The sequence below is a fragment of the Echinops telfairi genome, unplaced genomic scaffold (assembly GCF_000313985.2).
Source record: "Echinops telfairi isolate 266 unplaced genomic scaffold, ASM31398v2 ScPeMD7_70;HRSCAF=299, whole genome shotgun sequence".
Taxonomy (NCBI): Eukaryota; Metazoa; Chordata; class Mammalia; order Afrosoricida; family Tenrecidae; genus Echinops; species Echinops telfairi.
This window is the reverse complement of record NW_022103968.1, coordinates 59602012-59624189: the sequence shown is the minus strand read 5'-3', so window position 1 is coordinate 59624189 and position 22178 is coordinate 59602012. Positions and strand designations below refer to the sequence as shown.

The 22178-nt window shown below is 33.5% G+C and overlaps 1 protein-coding gene across 1 annotated transcript in view; it reads left to right on the top strand.

Annotated features, from left to right (window-relative positions):
• HERC4 (HECT and RLD domain containing E3 ubiquitin protein ligase 4) overlaps positions 1-22178 on the top strand; it is a 134871-nt gene that overhangs the window by 25326 nt on the left and 87367 nt on the right. The window contains exons 3-7 of the mRNA XM_004701380.2: positions 4289-4448; positions 9724-9800; positions 13966-14187; positions 15236-15327; positions 21588-21718. Of these exons, the coding sequence (XP_004701437.1) occupies positions 4289-4448; positions 9724-9800; positions 13966-14187; positions 15236-15327; positions 21588-21718 (682 nt within the window). The remainder of the gene's footprint in view (positions 1-4288; positions 4449-9723; positions 9801-13965; positions 14188-15235; positions 15328-21587; positions 21719-22178) is intronic.

Here is a 22178-nt window from a genome sequence, read left to right as displayed (position 1 = left end):
TAAGCTCTAGTACAATTCTCTCTAGTTTTGGTTTTTATTATTTACAATCCTTGGTTCACAGTTAGCCAATATCTCTTCTAGGTGACTGCTTATTTTAAGACAGTCATTTAAGACAGTGGTTCTCAACCTTCCTAATGCCGCGACCCTTTAATACAGTACCTCATGTTGTAGTGACCCCCAACCATAAAATTATTTTCATTGCTACTTCATGACTGTAATTTTGCTACTGTTGTGAATCGGGCTACCCCTGTGAAAGGGTCATTCGACCCCTAAAGGAGTTGCAGCCCACAGGTTGAGAATTGCTGCTTTAAGACAACAGAAGGTATTTTTTCTTGGCTGTAATATCCATATCTTCAGTGATCACTTAGTTGAGAGCAAGATTGAGCAGGGCCACAGTTTACAGTTAGGTGGCAAGCTGATGATCCATTCATATATCTAAGATTTATATATATCCCTGGTCCACTGTAGAGACAGCATTATCAGCTTCTTGAGAAATAAAATAGGTAAGCTGCAGAGGACTTGTGATATTTCTAATAAACTGCCATTAATCTAGCCAGTGGTTCAAAATTTAAAATACTGAGAAAAGGACAATGTACATCACTCACTCACTCACTCACTCACTCACTCACTCACTCACTCACTCACTGCCATCGAATTAATGCTGATTCAACCATCCCCTCTGGGTTTCTGAGACTAACTCTTTATAGTAAAAGAAATTCCAGTGTTTCTCCATGGGAGCTGCTGGTGGTTTTGAACTGCTGATCATATGGATCACAGCTCAACTTGTAAACACTACACCACCTGGGGAAAGCTTATTGGACTAAAATGCATGGGACATTCACTTGAACAGATTAAAATCCTGAAATGACTGAACACTTTTAGCAATGAAAGTTAGACACAAAGGAACAATTTGACAACACTCTTAGGCAAAACTATGCCTTCATTTTTTCCCCCTTAAGCCTTCATTCTTTATAGGTAATTAATTTTGTGTATATTTTTTATATATAACTTTTGTATATGCTTTTTGTATATACTTTCAAATATTATTTCCTTTTCTCTTCCTTCCACAAAGTATAGCAAAACCCATATGTTCTTTTATATCTTGGTTCTGCCAATCTCCCTCCTCCCACCCCTTATTTATATATACCCTGAAGATCTTCCATTTTATAGTTTCTTCTCTCATTTTTTTTTTACTGTGTATTGATATTCTGTTGTCTAGATGGAATCCTCTGTTGATGGATACTTAGTGTTTCCAGTTTTTTGCTGTTCATTAGCTGTACTTTTATACTTAGGTATATCTGTAGGATAAATTTCAGAAAGTGATATTACCAGATCTAAGGGTAAATGCATATGTTTTGTTAGTTAATATTATATTCTTCTTCTTAGAGGTAGTCCTGTTTTACTCTCACTATCAGTGCACAACTGAGAGGAACCCTGGTAGTTCAGTGGTTTAAAGCAGCAATGATACCATCATGGGCTTTAGAGCTGTTGCACATCACTGGGTTGCTAACCAAAAGGTTTGAATCTACCAGCTGCGAGATTGATTCCTATTCATAATGAACTATAGGTCAGAGTAGAACTACCCCATACAGTTTCTGAGGTTTTAAATCTTTATGGAAGCAGACTGCCTTATCTTTCTTTTGAGTAGTGACTGGTGGGTAAGAACTTCCAACACTTTGGTTTGCAGCTGAGCACTTACACACCCTGTACTACCAGTGCTACTTCAGTAGAAATTATACTTACCAAATTTTGGATTACTTTGGAGTTTTTTTTTGTCTTGTGTGTGTTTGTCTTTTAAATTAAACTTCTTAATGCATTAGCCCATATAGAAGAGTACATTAATTAAAAGTATATAGCTTGGTGATTTATTGAACATAATATTGGCTTGTCAGTGTAACCTGACTTCACATTTCTCTTATTAATCAAGTTGATAATCTGTTGATACAATTAAGGAGCCCTGGTGGTGTATGAGGTTATGAGTTGGACTGATAACCAGAAGGTTGGTGGGTCCAACCTACCAACTGCTTTGCAGGAGTAAGACCAGGCTTTCTGTTCTTGTCAAGATGGACATCCTCGGAAACCCTCAGGGGCGATTCTCAACTTGAAGGCAGTGAGTTGAGTGTGTGTGTTTCTTTATAGGTCTTTTTTTTCCTTTGATTTTTACAAATTTGAAAGGTTATTTTTTTGTCTGAGATGAGTAACGTTTTTTTCCTATTATTTTCCTAAGTCTTTGATTTTTGTTTTTAGTGGTTTTTGTTTTTGTTTATTTTTACCAAAAGAAATTACTGGAATTTTCCCAGTTAGGTACTTGTCATCTGTTCTCTCTAGTGTCAGTGTTTCTCAGAATTCTTCCTAGTAATATTCAAGGCTTAAATAGATAAGTCATATTTTCGTGCTATCTTTTTGTTTATATTTCTTAGCCTTTACCTTATTATCCTGTTTTTCAGTAGACTTTAACCCCTTGATGGCAAGAACCATGTTTCATTTATCATTGTATCTATAGTGCTTGGAAAACAAAAAGTACACTGTAGATGTGTCTGATAAGAATGTGTGTGTTTTTCGGATTTTGGTTTCTGATTTCACAGCCAATGTTATTCACACTACTTGTCAGTCTGGCATTTTCTACTTTTTACTGTTACTTCCTTTGCGGATTTCCTGGAGACACTTATTTCTTGGGCCTCTGTCAGAGATAACAGACCTTTTATATTGTCCTTTTATCATCATTAAGATTTAGGGAAATGCTCTGATGTAAAGAAATGGTGTCATACTTCTGATGATTTTCTTGAGTTGGAGGGAAAGCCAATTATATTCTGGCTTCATTTTTTGTTTATATGTATTTCTATACTACAAGGAGGCTTCAAAAGTTTGTAGAATAATGAAATCAAAAGACAGTATAATTTTTATGAGCTTTTTGAAGTTCCCATGCAAAAAAATTTAATCATACACAAAAGATGTGAGATTAGAATAATGAATTTAAGTGTATTGATCCTACTTTAAAGAATTATCAACACTGTACTGTAACGTGGCTCACTACCATCGAATTGATGGTGACTCATAGTGACCCTGTAGGACAGAGTAGCACTGCCCTGTCCTTTTGGCTTATGAGACTATAAATCTTTTCGGGATTAGAAAGCCTCTTCTTTCTCCTGCAGAACTGCTAGTGGATTCAAACTGCTGACCTTGTGGTTGGTAGCCCAGTGCATAATCCACACCCTCACTAGCTGATTAAAGTACTTAAAATGTATCATTACGTGTTTTGAGTTACACTTTTAGGTTTTGGTATCTTAAGAGTTGTACAGATTGGTGTACAAGATCTAGAGCTAACTTGCCACCCCCAAATACAGGATAATTAGATAACAATCTATTTTCTTCATATCTGGGGATCAATTTCTTTAATGTGGTCTGCTTTATTTTTGAACAGCTGCATTGTATGCAAAATATGTTTCCAAAGAATTCCTAATTGATCCAGTTCTAATCACTCTTCAACATATGGCTTTCAGGTTTATTGAACATAGTAGTTACAGTTTTCTGATGAAGCTTAAAAAAAGTTCGTTTTAAATAGCATTTAATAAAACGACTTGCCGTGGTCTTTGTAAAAAATATTCCATTGCTTATCTTATTAACAAAAACTGAAAAATAATCTCACTTCCCTCAATTATATGTCAGTGAATACTGAGTCTTATGAAGAGCCAATATATTTTAGTTTCTGGTTTAAAATGTAAACATTTTAGCCATGTATAGAATTTTTGTATCTTTTGTTATGAAACCTATCACTAATAGTCATAATTTGCTTTTCATTACTCAGTGTATATTTTATAAGATCTGTTAGAATTTGTTATCTATAGAAATTGTCAAGTTCAAGTTACTTCATAATTTCAAAATCATCATTTTGTGGTTGGTTGCCTTCAAGTTGATAGTGATTTTGTTGACAATTATCATTTTATTGTATTTTTAAAATTGAACAAATTTTAAAAATAATTCCTTTTTCAGGTGAATTCTTTACTGCTAATAACTTTGGATAGAGAACACTTTCTGAGAGATTTTTTTCTGAATCTCAATTTCTTGCTTACATGTTCAAGTCACTATGTGCTACAGTGTGTATCTGCATTTATTTACCACAAAGAGAATTATTTATGAAACACATATCCTAGATTTTTCCAAATAACATATTTAGTGTGTATTTAAACAACCTAACTCTTTTGCATAAAATGAGAACTTGATGTATTTTCTTCTCATTGGAAGTTTAAAACTAGAATGTAATTTTTTTCTTCTTGATTTTTTTTTTTAGAGCAGGTTGTTGCCCTGGATGCCCAAAATATTGTAGCAGTTTCATGCGGAGAAGCTCATACATTAGCATTAAATGATAAAGGCCAGGTGTATGCATGGGGTCTTGATTCTGATGGACAACTTGGCCTACTAGGATCAGAGGATTGTACCAGAGTACCCAGGTAACAAAGGTGACCAAAAGGTCTTCAACAAACTTGTATAATAAATTTGTTAATATAAAGTTTAGATTATAAGTCATTTTGCTTAAAAGTTGACATTTAATTATTTTCTTCAATTTTAAGTCTTCAGTAGTTCACTGGGTAGGTTATTGTCTTTAATTTGGTAATACCTTTTTATATGCTCCATATTTTTCTCTACAATCAATTAAATTTATATTTATGCTTATAGAGAAAAACGTGGGGAATACTCAGTTTATGGTAGAATTTCTCACGTTGAAATGTTTAAGTGAGTTTGACTAATTTAAAATATCAGTCGTACTTAGTACCTTAGCTATTGGAATATTTATTAAATATTGCTTGCCTGATTTTTATAACTTACTGAATTTATGTAAAAAGTCCATCCTACTTGGTGTAAAAATAGTTTCTGATTTTTAGTATATCAGTGATCACGATTTAATGTGTTAACCATTAGCTTATATAAAACTAGAAAACAGAACATATGTAAGTAAATTTTAGAGAAGTTACCTAATATTTTAAATCATAGAAGTTTGTACCTCTTCCCTAAACTCTTTGGTTATTTCCTTTTCAAGTAATAGTTATAGGAACAAATGAAAACTCTCTAGGGAACCAAAGTATACTTAAACTAAATTTAGATTTAGTTCAGGTGCAGGTGACATTTTTTGCATACATTTAGTGTATTTTAAAATTAACATTGATATGTTTGTTTTGGTTTAAGATAGAGGATTTAGCTAATAGGATAAGGGGTATGCCAGGGTTGTATCCTTCCACTATGCTTTTTCCGTCTGTATCGGGAGCCCTTGGTGATGTAATGGGTTAATGCTTGGGCTGTTAACGACAAAGATAGCAATTTAAATCTACCAGCCACTCTGGGAGAAAGTTGAGGCTGTCTGCTCTAATAAGGTAAACAATCTTGGAAACCCAAAGGACGTCATGCTTGGTAGAGGTGCAATGAAAAAGAGGAAGGTCCTCAATGAGATAATATGACATAGTGAAGCATAGTGACTGCAGTAATAAGCTCAAGCATAGCAACAATTGTGAGGGTGGCACAGGACCAGGCAGTGTTTGTTCCGTTTTGTATAGGGTCGCTGTGGGTGGAACCGACTCAGTGGTACCTAACAACAGTAGGCTTTTTCCTATGGACTTAGAGATGTCATTTGGCTTTGAAAGTTATTGTTAATAAAGCATATATAGAAAACAGGAGGAAACTCATATCTGTAAGTAGATTTCTAAATTTAGTGCTTATAGGCTTTTTATTAGAGTTATCAGAAGAGGGGAAATTCATATTAGGCTATACTTTCTTAACCATTTTTATGCTAATAGGTATGAATGTGGAAATTTAAAGTGATTTTAAAATTTAAAAAGAATGTAAAACTTCCTTTTTACTAGTTTTTAAATAATTTTTGCTTAGTCTAGTTTTGTTTTGAAACCATTACCGCTTGGGAAGGAAATGATTCTTTTTTATGTAGGATATATTCAAAGGGGCTTCAAAATGTTCTTGGCAAAATGGAATTGAAAGATAGTGGGATTTTTTTTTTTTTTGAAGCTCCCTAGTATTAGGTTTATAAAAAGATGTTAAGGCCTAATTTTGCTGGCTTTTGTTTTGATGTGAATGAGAGTGCATAATTTCCCACATAAATTCGGAGAAACAATAGCTAGCAATAAAGTTGTAATGTGTTTTTTATAATTTTATTTCTTTGGTATATGTATAATTGAAACATTTATAAGAAGATGATGCAGCTATTCCTAAACTATAGAAACTAAACATGTTTGAATTAAAATTTATTTCCTGATTTAAGCCAATTTTAGCAAGAGTATAACACCTGCCTATTTTTAGCACCCGACTTTAAAAAGAAAAAGTAGTTTTTTTTTTAATTGTCGAGACTAGCGCTGTTGTGAACCTAAAATTTTCAAAATTTAGTTATTTATGCGTTTTCTTAAATGATTAAGCAAATGGTGCCTTCACTAGCAATAGAAAATTATTTTTTTATTAGAAAATATTTAATGCTTTAATTCTTCAAGGTTCTCATTAACTAATGCAACCTTTTCAGTAGGCTTTGTTACCCTGTTTCCCTGAAAATAAGACAGTGTCTTATATTAATTTTTGCTCCCAAAGATGTGCTAGGTCTTATTTTTCCATGAAGAAGAATACAGTACACATTTATTGTTTATTGTTTTATTAAAAGAGACCTTGCACTTCCTGTATGCTCCAGCTGTGGCTAACAGTGAGCTGCGCAGCCATCGTCTACCGCTACGGTCCAGAGTCCAGAGTTATGGTAGCTTCGGGAGACCGTATTTTAGGGGAATGCCTTATATTTCAGCGAGAGGCAAAACTGTAAGTAGGTCTTATTTTTGGGGATGTCTTACTTTCGGGGAAATAGGGTAACATTAGTTGGAATTTTATCATCAGAAATGAAAGTGCCAATGCCTACCATCTCCCTTTATTACCATTATACATTAAGTTAGAAACATAGGAGAATGCAACAGTACACATTTTCAGCACCTAATAGGTTTTTCCAGGTTCACCGGGAGGTATTTACATTCCATTTCCAAATTCATTAACTTAAAATTTTGAACAGTTTTTTAAGACTTTGGTGAAGAAATTATTTAATTCATTACAGTGAACCAACAATTTCATTGGTTCTATTTAAAATTCTTTAATATACTGTAAACTTTGGGGCAGTTTTATTGTTTGAAACCAATGTGTATGTCACAAAAGAATTCAAGTCAGGTTGTTTTATTTTTTTTCCTTTTATAGCCACTCAGACCAATGTTTCAGTCTAATAGGTAAGGAATCTAGAGGATTTTTAAGGCTGTGACCCTTGTCTGGGGAGTCATTTTAATGATAAACAGTCTAAAATGTATGTTGTAGAGATCTGAATTTTTATTTTCTTTACATAAAGTTGATTAGTGAGGAATCTTTATATGGCTTATAGTTTTAGACAAAATATGACTTATTTTTTTTCAGTGAGTGTATTTTGATCTTTTTACAAATTTGAAAGCCTAAAGCATTAAATTATCTTTTTACCTTAAAAAATGTAATGCTCTTGATAAATTCTATAAAATTCTATTTCATTAAATATATTCTACTTCATTATCTCCTTAGGAAAAATAGACCATGGTAAGCCTATTTATATTTAGTAAATTAAGTTTTAGAGTTGAGTTGAGTTGTTTTTTTAATTTTATATCCCTTAAAGCTAAAACAAAATATTATAATCTGTCTCACTCCCAGTCCTCAACGTATTAATAAATATATATGGCGATGAAAGGAGAGAATATTTTGTTTAGCACTCTAGTGGCACAGAAGCATCTCTTTTTTTTCTGTAACAGTGGAACCCTTCTGTAATATGTAATAACTTTTATAGTATGTTTTAAAAAATTGTTATTTATGTTGTAGTCCAAACCTTATGATAGGGTTTTGCAAAGGAGAATCATTGAGTGTAAATTGCAGTGCAGATAGAGATGTTTTGTGTAAACTTATTACTAGTTTAAAATTAAGCCTCCAAGGCTTTACAAATTTCACGGATCCTTTAATGCATTTAAAGAGCCCATTTGGTATACTGTGTTAAGCATTGTACTGTTAACCATATGGTCAGCAGTTTGAACCTAAAAGCTGCTCTGAGGCAGAAAGACAAGGCTATATGCTTCTGTAGAGATTTATAACCTCTCACAAATACAAAGTGGGCAGTTCTGTGTTCTGTAGGGTCACTGTGAGTCAGAATTGATTGGGTGGATTTAACAGTGTATACACCATTTGCCAGGCATGATTGGGTGCACAAAGGATTCTCTAGTAATAAGACACATAGTGTCTGCCTTCACAGAGCTTATTGTTTAGCAGAGAAAACATTTAATGAAAAATTAAAACATTAATCGTGAAACTGGTATGAAGGGAAAAAAAATAGGGTGCTATGAGAACATAGCATTTAAACATGTTTTCCTTGGTCTTGCAATTTCGATTTGATACACAGAATAGTTTCTTTTTATTTTTAAATAATATATTTTTAAATTTCACTATTAATTATTTTGGTGCACTTCCAGGGTTTCGTAGATAAATGAAATTAAAAGCTAATGGGTTCTTTCATGAACTTTTTGAAGCCACTTTGTATGTACATTAGTCCTCATAAGCAGTAATAGTAAATGTTCAGTAACTTCAGTGCAGGTATATAAGTCCATGTATTTTTTTATTCCTGGGGCATTTGTATCACCAGGGTTTGATTTTGCTAATTGCAGAAAAGTGGCATTTTATGTTTGAAAATCGAAGTTGCAGATTCAGTTGGATCTCTTTAATTGTAGCAGTACCACTCAAATTTTGTAGTTAACATAAATCCACTCTATAAAAATATTTTTAATACAATATAGAATTAGAGTAACTCTCCTTTCTCCTGCTCAAAATTTGATTTGCTGAAGCTGTCTCCCGAAAATCATGGGTATCGACACTCTGGTCAGAACTTGTTCCGGACTCTCATATGGCAGAATCAGGTCAGGTCACAGTATCAGGTAAAGGGAAATAAGAAACATATCCCCCTCCCCATTTTTTTTAAAAAAACAATAAAGCAGAATGACTAAGATGTAATACAGAATGACTAAGAGAAGGGGAACTGCTTAAAAAGAACACAGGATGTTTGCAACACAGTAATTTTGGTAACATTTTACAAATTAGCCTTTAGATGGCATTACAATTAAGCGAAGTTTCAGGAAAAGAAAAACAAGGAAATGAAAAATACGGAGCAAACACAAGATGGCAGAAATAAGACTGAAGACATCAGTTATTAAAATAAATGTGAATTGATTAAATTTCCTTAGTAAAACTAAATTGATTCTTACTGGTTTAGATAAAAGTGGAAAGATAGCCAAAGAAGAGAATATGGTTCATTGTTTATAAATTGTAAACAACATCATAGGAATCTCCATTGCTTCTTAAGAGACTTGATAGAGAAATATGTTTCATAAAACATCAGTTTTACACAGATGATACACATTTGTTGTAGAAATAATATTGTAAAGTTTCAGATTTTAAGCTAAATTTTAATGAACCTGATAATATAAACATTTGGATTATAAAAGCATGTTTCATGTCTAGATCACATTTGTTGATTTGTTTACTTTGCTTTTAAGATACACTTTTGGTAAATTGAGTTTACATGAGAAAAATAGCACGGCCTGTTAGATCAGTTGCAAACTCTACTTTCATGTAGATTAGGCATTTCAGATCTGAGTTAAATGGAACTGACTGATCATGATCTCTCTTCTTGTTTTCTAGAAATATTAAAAGCTTATCAGATATCCAGATAGTGCAGGTTGCTTGTGGATACTATCATTCACTTGCACTTTCTAAAGGTGAGTATTGTTTTTTATGCTCCACCCACTCTTTGTGTGTTGAGTTTTGTTATGTGATACTTTAAAGGAGCAGAAAGTCCTCCAACTTTTTCTATTTAAACATATTCACTTCCACGTGAATTTTAGGATTAGCTTATTGATTATCACACACAGAAAAACATAAAATGTGTCTTTTTGGGTTACATTATAGATTAATTTGGGAAATTTTTTATACTATTGAGTCCTTTAATTCTTGAGCATGCTGCTATTCCTTTGGATTTTTCTCAATAGGGATTTGTTTTATGTGGAAAGGTCTTAGGCATTTTTTTATTAAGAGTTTTACCTAGTTACTTTATGTCTGTTATTGTGAAGTAACATTTCAGTTTAATTTTTTATTTTTCATTGTTAGTATTTAATTTTATAGGTAAACATTGTATAAGTGAGGACAGGGCAGAATTTTGAGCAGCCTATTACCTTTGTTTGCTTTCCTCTTTTATTCATTTGACTTTTCGTGTGCCAGCTAAAGGATGGATTGTGGATTAATAAAAACCCCTACGTTTTAAAAAGAAAATAATTTTATTAACTGAGTTCCATTGGCTTTGGTATTACATTTTAATGTAAAATTTTAGAAAGTTTTCTATGAATAAAACACTAGGCTAGAGTTGTGGGAAAACACAGATAAGAGAAAAAGTGTTAGGGAAATACATTAGTGGAAGAAACAAATATGCTAATAGTTTTAGTTTGAGGCAGGAAGAAATGCTAGTTTGGAAATGATTTAAAAAGTCTTAATTGGTTGTAATTGATTGAAATAATAAGGGCATTGGTTATTTGATGGAACACTTGAAAGATGAGTAGATTTTAATATGAATTGGAGAAGGAGCTAAGAGGGACAGTATACTTGGTGTATTTGGGTATTGGCATGTAGTTTTCTTATGTGAGTATTGGGAAGGAGGCATACTAAGAATTGAGGCTGAAGTAAAAAATTTGTTAGCGGGGCCTTACACATATGTCATAGTAAGGAATTAAGACTGCTGTATACACTGGGAAGCCTGATGTCTGTATGTATCCATTGCTGCTTTACCAGTTCCGCTTCCAGTAATTTGATCCAATATAAATTGAAGCCCAAAGATTTTACTGATGGTGGCAGTTTTGCATTTTGACTGATAGGTGTTTTTTTTTAACTCCCATGTAGTTTTGTACTTTAATAGTATCTTACTTAACAAAAATAGTTTTTTGAACACTATGTTAGTCTGGGTAGACAAGAGAAACGAATTCATCGACACTTATATGTGTACAAGAAAGAGGTTTATATATAAGAGCAATTGAATATTGAGAAAACATCCCAGTCCAGATCAAGTCCATAAATCCGATATTAGCCCATATGTCCTATACCAATCAATTAATTCCTCTTCAGACTCACGAAACACATGCAATGACGCCGAATGCAGGAAGATCACAGCCCAGTGGGTGGAAAATCTTGTGGATCCAGTGGTGGTGGAAGCATCTCAGTGCTGCCGTGGGTCTCCACGTGGCTCTTTCAGCTCATGGGCTCTAGCGTAGCTACATGTGTCTTGTTCGCAGGAATGTCTCGCAGGGAGCGAGTCTGAGTCCCGCCTCCAGCGAGCTATTTATCTACTTAGCCCCTCCAAATGAGGTCATCAAGCTGCAACCTGATTTACAGGCTAAATTCCACCCCTTCACTCTTAATTCTCCAATTGACAACAGATTACGTAACTACTACAAGCACTTAGTATGATTGGTAGATCAATGTTGGCCTAGTGGTTAAAGCACCTGGCTGCTAACTGCAAGGCGGCATTTCAAACCAACAAGCCACTCTGTGGGAGGAAGATGTGGCAGTCTGCCTCTGTAAAGAATATAGCCTTGGAAGGCCTATAGGGCAGTTCTACTTTGTTCTTTAGGGTTGCTGTGAATCGGAATCGACTTCATAATATCAGGTTTGGATTTTTGTTTAGTATGAATTAGGTACCGTGTTATGTTAATGGACTAGGTATACAGTGTAGGTAATACACTACTAGCTTTCATAGTATAATCCTATATACATTGTGTGTAATTATATGCAATGATAGGGACTTTAGAGAAAAAGCTTAGAGCATTTAGAACATGTATAGCAGGGGGACTGGACTTAATCTTGGAAATCAAGGAAGGCTTTCTGCAGAAAGAAAGTAGAAATGAGCTAGACAAAGATGTCCAGATTTAGACAAAGGAAAAAAGTGTGTGGAAAATGGGCATTGGAGAATATCAAGGAAAGCTAGTATGGCCAGAGCATAACAGGTGAGGGAGGAGTATGAAATGAATTTGAAAATAAAAGTAGTTTTTTTTTTTTTTAATCATTTTATTAGAGGCTCATACAACTCTTACCACAATCCATACATACATCAGTTGTGTAAAGCGCACCTGTACATTCATTGCCCTCATCATTCTCAAAACATTTCCTCTCCACTTAAGCCCCCGGCACCACGTCCTCATTTTCCCCCTCCCTCCCCGCTCCCCCCTCTTGAAAATAAAAGTAGTTTATCTAAAGCCCTGTAGTCCTTACCAAGGCATGTTTGCCCTTCAAGGGGGAAGACACCAGTTTTTTTTGTTTTTGTTTTTGCAGGTGAGCAACTTGAAATCTGCATTTCTATAAATTATCTCTGCATACATACAAATCTTGTTTGTATTATGCATAAACATTTCTGGAAGAACATATTAGTCACTGATGAGAGGTTGTTTCTTGGGCGAAGACCAGGCGTCTGATTTTTATAGGGAAATTTACTTATAATCTATTTTAAGAAAAATGTCAGTTAATAGTTTGATGATAATGCGTGTAAAGTTGAAAAATAAGGCCGCAACAGGGAAACAAATGATAGCAGGGAGAACCAGGTAAAATAGCGAATCTATTTAGATCATATTTTTCTTTATAAAGCAAACTATGTACACATATGACTTTGTAATGCGTTCAATTCCTGTAAAGTAAAAGATGAGGTGTTTAAAGATGACTCCTTAGGTTTATGACTTCTCCTGTTAAATCAGTTATGCCATTTACTGAGATGGAGAACACTGGGGAAAGGTCTGGGAAGTGGAGATGGGGTCATTAATTCAGCTAAGATATTCTGAGATGGAATGACCTTGTAATATACAAGTGGAGATGTGAGGTCAATAATTTTATAAAACAATTTATTGCTCAGAGGGAGAGCTCTGAACTAGTGGTAAGTTTTTAGACATTGTCAGCACGTACCTGAAAACGAAGCTTTGAGCTTGGATAAATAAACCCTCTGAAGAGAAAATACAGACTAATGAAGAGTATAGGTAGTCTCCAGTCTGTGAATGAGATCCGACCCTAGTTAAAGTGAGGTGGAATAGGTGCCCATGGTTCTTACTAGTCTTTGTATTGATTTAAAAAGTATAGGTACAGCAGCAAGAAAAGTGATTGTTTGTGAAGAGAGACAGCGGTCGGTGTAAAACATGAAAAAAAGATTTATAAATGATCAAGTGTTCATGAGGGCAGGCGGGGAGAAATGAGCTGATACCAAGGGCTCAAATAGAAAAAATGTTTTGAAGATAATGGCAGCTATGTACAAATGTGCTTGCCGCAATGGATGTATGTATGGATTGTGATAAGAGTTGTAAAGGCCGCAATAAAATGATTTACTTTTTAAAAATGTGATTGTGATGAAGAATTTGTTTTGAGTAGGGGTTTTAATTGGATCAAGATGGAGACAGATTTACGTAATATAAAGGGCAAAAATATAAGTTGTCTGGCTGTAAGCCGGAGACTGCCTGTACTAAAGAGACAGCCCTTTCTTGAGGTGCTTAAAGAAATTAGACTACCCCCAATTTGCGACTTACTCATTAGTATCCCAAACTTCTGGCTGTTTATTTATTTCGGCTCCTAGCAGCCCTAAAGGACTAAGAAAGCTATGCTCATAGACTTTGCAAGGCAGTCAGCGTGGAAGTAGACTGCCCCGTCTTTCTCCCACGGAAAGTTACAGGTGAGTGATTTTAGAATTTAGAATGCTCAAATATAGACGTATGTCTTAATATGTTTCCATATGAAAAACAATATTAATTGCAAAAAGAGAAGCGCATATTTCCATATGGTGAGAAGGATAGGTAGACTACAAATGACGTGTGTGTGTGTGTGTGTATGTGAAAACTAGTTAATTTTATGATTTTTATTTCACAGCAAGTGAAGTCTTCAGTTGGGGACAGAATAAATATGGCCAATTGGGTTTAGGCCTTGACTGTAAAAAGCAGGCTTCACCACAACTGATTAAGTCCTTGCTTGGCATCCCTTTCATGCAAGTTGCAGCCGGAGGAGCCCATAGTTTTGTACTCACCCTTTCTGGAGCTATCTTTGGTTGGGGACGAAATAAATTTGGTCAACTAGGTCTGAACGATGAAAATGGTAAGTTCTCATACACAATTAAATGTACTTTAAAGGAAAGATGATCTTTTGACATAGAGCAGGGATTCTTAATGTAGGGAGATAATGAGATGTGGATAAAATTTTCTGTTTGATAATAGTATTTGGGGGATGGAAAGACAAAAAAATTCGTTTTTGTAAAATAAACTACGGAAAGTATATCTGGAGAAATCTCTGATATAGCTAGATGTTCCTTAAATTTGGAAAACATTTCAAATTAATAACTAGAATTACTACATTATTGTTTGCCACTGGTGGAAAAAATTGGTAAAATTGGAGATTTTCAAGAAAATTAATCTGAGTCATTAAAACTAATCTTTCTTTGGTTGAACTTTACTTTCAACACTCAATGGTGCTAGAGTTTTGAAAATGAACATTTCGAATTTTAAAAAATTATAAGTCCTAGTAACAAGCTGGAATCTTGGAACTGGTTTTTTGTAACTTCGGTGGATTGAATGCAAATATCTGCCCTACAAGACCTGCAGTTTCAAAAAGTTCATTACCTTAATAGTTAACACAACGCACAATTGAGTTATTGCTTTAGTAACAATTTTTAATTGCAAATAATACTTTCAATAAGAATTAAAGAATATTTTGTTCTCCATAAGAAAAAATAAGTCAGATTTAGGACATATATTTTACCTGTTACAGTAATAAAAAATATACTTTTAAAACTTTTAAGTAGCATCATATGAGTATGTTAAGACGTGAATATAAACACTGGTGTGTGTGTAAAATTAGAAGCGTGTGAAATAGTTCTCAGATTTGTAGATTGCCACATCTCATGCAAATTATCATATGGGCAGTATGACACTTATATTGGTTTTTCAAACCCCTCCTTTATCACAGTAACGTAAATAGGCAAATCTGGGAACCCATTTTATTAGACTCGTCCTACAAATTCAGTGAATTATAGTTAAAATGATTTATTCATCATTGTTTATTTAGTTTGGGAAACTTTAGAGGAAACATGTTTTAGAAGAGTTTTAATTTAAGAAACGGCGTTAACGTCTCTTGTTGGAATTTTCAGATAGGTATGTTCCTAACTTGCTAAAGTCACTAAGATCTCAGAAAATAGTTTATATTTGTTGTGGAGAAGATCATACTGCTGCTCTAACTAAGGTATTGTACTTCCAAAACTTTTTTTTTATTATTGATAGTAACAATAATTAATGAATAAATTATAATGTGTACATTAAAACTTGAGTTATTGATGTCAAAATACTTTACCTTGAAGAATAAAAGACTTAGATTATTATTGTTTGAAAAAAATTTACTTTTTGTTCAACTTCATTTTGTTATAACGTGTGTATTGTGATACACTATTATATTTGACCACAGGAGAAAGATGAGGCTTTCTACTCCCATAAAGAGTTACAGTATTGGAAACCCACAGAGGCCCCTATATAGGGTGACCAGATTTTAACATTGGTAAAGCGGGACACCATTGATAAAATTCATGTCCTGGCGAAATAGCCATATGGCAGCCGAAAACTGTATACCCTAGCTTGTCGTGCACTCTTTCTAAAAATCGGGACTTTTTAAAAATGCTGCGGGACATGGGAAAAATTGTTAAAAAGCAGGATGTCTGGCCACTTTATTCTATGAGTGAGTTGACTTGATGGCAGTGAGGGGTTTTTTTTTGTTTTTTTTATTTGGCTGAACTCATTTTATATGAAGTACTGTTGAAATGATAAAGTACTCAAATTTATCAGGTTTGCTGTGCTGTATGTATTGATCACAATGTATAACTATGTTTCATTTTAACTTAAACCATCTTGGCTTATAAATACTTTGTAGCGAGTATTAGAGGAGACTGTAACCCATATCCATAAGCCTGTCTGTCAGTAGCTTTAAGTCTGCCTTCTCACTCTCTTGGTTATATGCTAATCAGGGTAGTGTACTACTAAATTCCCCAGAAACCCCAAGTTAAATGAAAATGAAAACATCTTTATTAGGAGAACTATTAGTGGTAGCTGTGCTAGAGGAAGTTTTGTTTTTTTTTTTGCTAAACTAGAAATCACTGTTGAGACTTTTTCTTGTAGTAGATAGAATTAGTGTGAAGAAATTACCCTCCAATCCGCTTTAAATTCTATACCCTCTACTCCCACATTGGGAATTTTAAGATGGGGAAGTGTTCTTAGTTATTGCCATATATATTGTACTCAGGGTATTAAAGCAGTATCATAATCAGTTTATGAAAGTTAATCAGGTATTTTACAATACTTTTTTGGATACATATATTTGTGTTTATTTTAAAAATCATTTTATTGCTCTTATCACAATCCATACATGCATCCACTGTGTCAAGCACATTTGTATATATGCTGCCATCATCATTTTTAAAACATTTTCTTTCCACTTGAGCCCCTATAGTATATTTTTATATGGAAGCTTTACTATACCTGCTAATCTTAATACCATATTATTAACTTTAGCATTTGAATTAAAAATGTAATCACAAAAGTCTTAATTTTAAATCATCTTGGTAAATTACAAATTTCAGTTATTTGTTGAGTAAGAATAAAAGATATCTTGTATGGCTTCATTTCGTAGTTCTAATTTTGTGATTAAAAACGATCAATGTTAACTGATTTTCTAATTTAGCCTTTCAAATACTTATGTTATTTTTCCAGGAAATGTATTTCTGTCTGTTGATTTTTTTAATTGCTAATTCTATTTAATCTTTGTATTATTCTTAGAAGACAGTAGATTGTATATCATTCTGTTCACTAATATTTTCATTTATATTATTTATATGTAAATATTTTAAACTACTGGATTTTATATTATTTCTTAATAAATTTTTTAGTTTATATTTTATTTATAAATTAAAGTTGGGTAGTTTTCAATATTCCCCAAATAAAATACTTATTTAGAATGTCATTCCACATCCATTTATCTTTTCTAGAAAAATTTTTTTTGTAAATAAGGTTGCTTTAAGAAGTGGTTTTCTTATTCCAAACCTACACATTAGGTGGCTACTTCAAGGAGAGATTTAAAGTCAGACATGTTATAGAAGTGTCACTAAAAGACAACAAATTTAAAGAAGTCATTTACAAATTCAAAATGCAGCTCATATGTACATACGCAATTTGGTGTAGCAATCTTCAAAGAATCTCTCGGTGTGAAATTTGTATGCAATAATCCATTTATTTACTATGACATATTAGTAAAAACTAGACAAAATCCAAATGGTCTTTAGTAGCAATCTAGTTGAATACAGATGGAATACCATGAACTATAAAATGGAATGAGATTTCTATATACTGATGTGGACTGATCTCAGGCTATGCACTGGGTCTTCAACAAGTTTGTGGAAGAATTCCACAATCCTTTAATTGCATTTCTCCGAGAACTTTTTGCAACCTTGTATTGTTAAGTAAAAAGAGCAGAGTAGGGAATAGCTGTCCTTCATGAAGAAAGGGTGTAAAATGTGAATGTGTTATATGTTGTTTATAGATTTTAAAAATGAAAGGCTAACAAAATTAACAGTTACTCCAAATGTTAATCATGCCTTATAATTTTGACCTTGGAATTTAGTAACTAATAGATAATTTAAATAACAAAATTATATCCCCCCCCAAAACAGAAAAATGCTCCACTGGGTAGAGCTTTTGCATGTACATTGAGTGGCGAACATGGAACAACTCCCTTTGAGTTAGTATACCCAGTTGCTGCTCCTGGGAAGGTTCTCTGATCACAATGACTTTGTGAAAGCAGGTTCGCTCAAACTTTGTTAGAACTGCATGTGTCTATGAAATTTTGTTTCCTGCTTGGGAAAACTGCCACAGAAACTGCTGTGATGTTGAACACAGCTTACAAGGACAGTACTATGGGAAAAACTCAAGTGTACGATGAGTGATTTTCTCGTTTCTAAAAAGGTGAGATGTTGATTGAAGACAAACCTCATTCTGGATGTCCATCGACTTCTTGAACAGACAAAAATGTTGATTTGTAGTTCATTTGGAGTTCGTTCCAGCAATTCAGACTGTTAACCAAGGTTTCTATTTAGAGGTTCTGAAAAGATTGTGTAGCAGTGTGTGACAAAAAAATGCAGACAAGGGACTGTTTTGCCACCATGTTAATGCACCTGCTTTCGCAGCCATTTCAGTACACCAGTTTTTGGCAAAAACCAGCATGCCTCTCTTGCCCCATGCACCTTACTCACCTGACCTCGCTCTGTGTGACTTCTTTTTGTTTCCTCGAGTGAAGAGGGACATGAAAGGACAGTGATTTTACAAGGTAGGAAAGGTGAAAAAAAAAATGAGGGAGGTGCTCTCAGCCATCCAAACAGATGAGTTTGAAAAGTGTTTCCAAGAATGGAATTGCAGATTTGACAAATGTATTAAGTGTAATGGAGAGTACTTTGAAGGTGATAAGGTGGTTTTGTTAAAAAAAAAAAATTAAATACATAGCTTGTGGGGGTGTGTATTCCAGTTTTGGGGGGGTACTTTCCCATATTTAGTAAAACTTCATAAATTTGAAAACAAATAAATGAGCTTGACTGTATAACAAGTACAACTACACCAATCTTATGATTATAAAGAACAGTATTGTATTGTATACGTCTTGGTGGGAAACAGTTTAAGGATAGGCCTAATCCATGAAGAAAATTTAAACTACATTCTGTAATGTGTATAATAATAAATTTGGAGTTAACATTTTCAACATTGATAAAACCAAAATGTCACTTTATAATTTTTAAGTTAAGAGAAAATGTACTCATTTTGAGTCTATTCTGACTTAGCAACCATACATGACAGAGTAGAACTGCTCCTTAGAATTTCTGAGACTAAATCTTTACCAGGCAAAGCAGTCAGATCTTTTCTTTTACGGAGCAGCTGGTGGGTTTGAACCGGCGACCTTGCAATTCGCAACCCGATATCTAAACCACTGCCCCATTAAAGCTATTTTAAGAAGAGATTACTACCAAAAACACCTAGGAATTAAGTTAAAATCCTGTGACTTTTACTTTGAGTCAAAGTATCAGTATCACTCATGTTATTTTTCTCACTGTGGTCAATGAACTAACCTAGAAATAATGAAGATGTATAATGTAGATATAAACTTTCTTGATTGTTGTAGACTTTCCCTCCATAAGAATGAGGGCTTCTTAGAGAAGAATTTCAGTCCATTTTTGAAGCAATAAAAATGTATAAAATAGACATTGGACATTTTGTTGTAAGATGAAAGGCAGGAATACTGATGTTATATCAGAAGGACAATTTGAAGAAGCTCTCACTAGGTACCAAAAAAAAAAGGGCTGCAAAAATAACAACCTAATATACCATATTACTTGAGTATAAGCTGACCTTATATCAGCCAAGGCACCTAATTTTACCACAAAAAACTGCATAAAAATGTGCTGGAAAGCCCGGCTTATACACGAGTATATACAATATGTAAAAATCATGGGTTTATAATGATATTCCTAAATCATTACAAAATTTGTTCTATAAGGTGGTTGCTTAGAGAAAACTAATTTTTATGAAAATTGGTAAATCCACATTTATAGATTTTATTTTAATTTACCTAATTAATTTAATACGTGATGAGGATAAACGTTATTTGTAATATAATTAAGACTAGTAAGTATACAAGAAATTTTAAAATTAGAAAATCACTATTTCACACACACACAAATCACTGTTTTGCCTTACCTGATGAAGATCATGAATGTAAGCAAAAGTCAGCATTCAGTTTAGTGGGGACAGAATAGACGGACACATTTTGGCCCCCTTACCTGTCTTTAAATGTCACCATTGAGAACTTCTGTCGGAGATAATGCAACAATATAGGGAAATTTAAACATGGCCTGGGTATTCAATGATATCAAGAAATATTAATTTCATTATATATTGTAGTATTATTGTAAGGAGCTTCAGTGAGTTGCACATTGGGCTTGCTAACCACAAGCTCAACAGTTCCTCCATGGGAGGAAGATGAAACTTTCTACTTCTGTAAGTTTTACAGTCTTGGAAACACAAGGGTCAAGGTCTACCTTGTCTTACAGGGTTGCTATGAGTTGGAATCAACTTGGTGGCAATGAGTTTGGTTTTGTTAGTAGTATTGTGGCTATATATGTAAATACGTGATGGTGTAATTCTGTTATAATGGTATTAGGATTTCTTTTAAAAGCTCATCTTTTGAGATATGTGCCATTGGACATGTATAAGCATATATAGGTGTGATTATTTGATGACCATAATTTGCTTTAAAAGTATTCCAATTAAAAAAAAAAGTATTCCAACTTAAACCATTGAATTTTGAGGGAGGGAAAAGTCATAGAAATAGGTAGGTGGGTAAGTAGGTAGTCCAGTGGTTTCTCCTGCCAAAAAAGGAAAGTAGAGGAATCATTGATAAAACAAGATTATGTGTTTCCCCTGTTGTTGAAATGGAGTGATGTTTACATGATGGTTTATTGTATTTTATCTTTTTGTCTGTATATTTGTTTATAATTTTCTATGATAAAAAGGTTTGAAAAATATATTTCTTTCCTTAGCTATGTAAATACATCATAAAATATGTAGATTATTAAATAATGAGAGAATATAAAATTGTATATGTACTTAAAGCTGTGAAGAAAATACGTTGAATTGAAAAATTTTCATTGTGGTGGTACTAAGTTGCCGTTGCACTTCTAATCTATTTACATATTTAAAAGATTTATTTGGAAGAACAATTCTACATTATAGTAGCTATACCTAAAAATAGTCACATTTGTGCAGTCTGATTACATATACTCTTTGAAGAGCTTTATGCTCAAAGCACAATGAGTTTGAAGACCTAGACAATGGCAGTTTTTTATTTGTGAAGTTTCATAGGTGAAATTTCACTAGGGTATAATGCTGGTGAAAGACACTGCAAAGAGATGACTGTTAGTATTTCTTTAGTGTTAACTTTAAATATCGTGGTTACATAATTTTAAAAAAATGTGTGGAAGTACTTAACCTTCAGCTTGGACCTAAAGTTTTGATATTTTACCTTAAAAGCCCTTTGTTAGCTGACAATTAAATTAGGACAATTAAAAAATACGACTATATTTCAGATCAGCTTTTTAGCCTCTGAAAATTAGTCTCAAAATTTTTTAAAAATTAGCTCTTCTCAAGATAGGACAAAATAATAACTTATAAATTATCAAGGGTTCATGAGGGAGAGGGAGGGGGAAAAAATGAGGACCTGATGCCAGGGGCTTAAGTGGAGAGCAAATGTTTTGAAAATGATGAGGGCAGTGAATGTACAAATCTGCTTTACACAATTGATGTATGTATGGATTGTGATAAGAGTTGTATGAGCCCCTAATAAAATGATTAAAAATAGAAAAAGAAAAAGTAAATAAATTGGATCTTCTAATGATATACTACGTTTTGTCCTTTTAGGAAGGTGGAGTGTTTACTTTTGGAGCTGGAGGTTATGGTCAGTTGGGTCATAACTCTACTAGTCATGAAATTAACCCAAGAAAAGTCTTTGAACTTATGGGAAGCATTGTCACTCAGATTGCGTGTGGAAGGTAAGCTATTAATATATATATATATAAAAAATTTTTAGTCTTTTTAACACTCACATTTGTTTAACAAATGTAAATAGCTAAAGTATAGCAATCACCTCCAAATGCCTTGTTGTTCAGGAGTCTTAATAGGCAGAGCACCTTTCTCTTATTCTGTATCTCTTTACCTTTTTCTTGTTGAAACAAATTTGAGGCAAGATGTTTATTATATGTTTGTAATACTGTGTATATTGTATATAGCATATGTAGTGAAGTCAAATTACTCGGTGTGGATATTATATCCATAGTCTGTAATTCTCACCACATGAGTCGTTGGGAGTGTATATATACATAAGGGGTAGAGGACTCTTAGGAGGGGATTGGTCAGTTTTGCCATTTCTCTGGATGTAAGAGCCATTTTGGAAGCAAGAAGGGAACCCTGCAACCATCAGGAAAGAAGAGCCAGAAGTGGAGCAGATACATC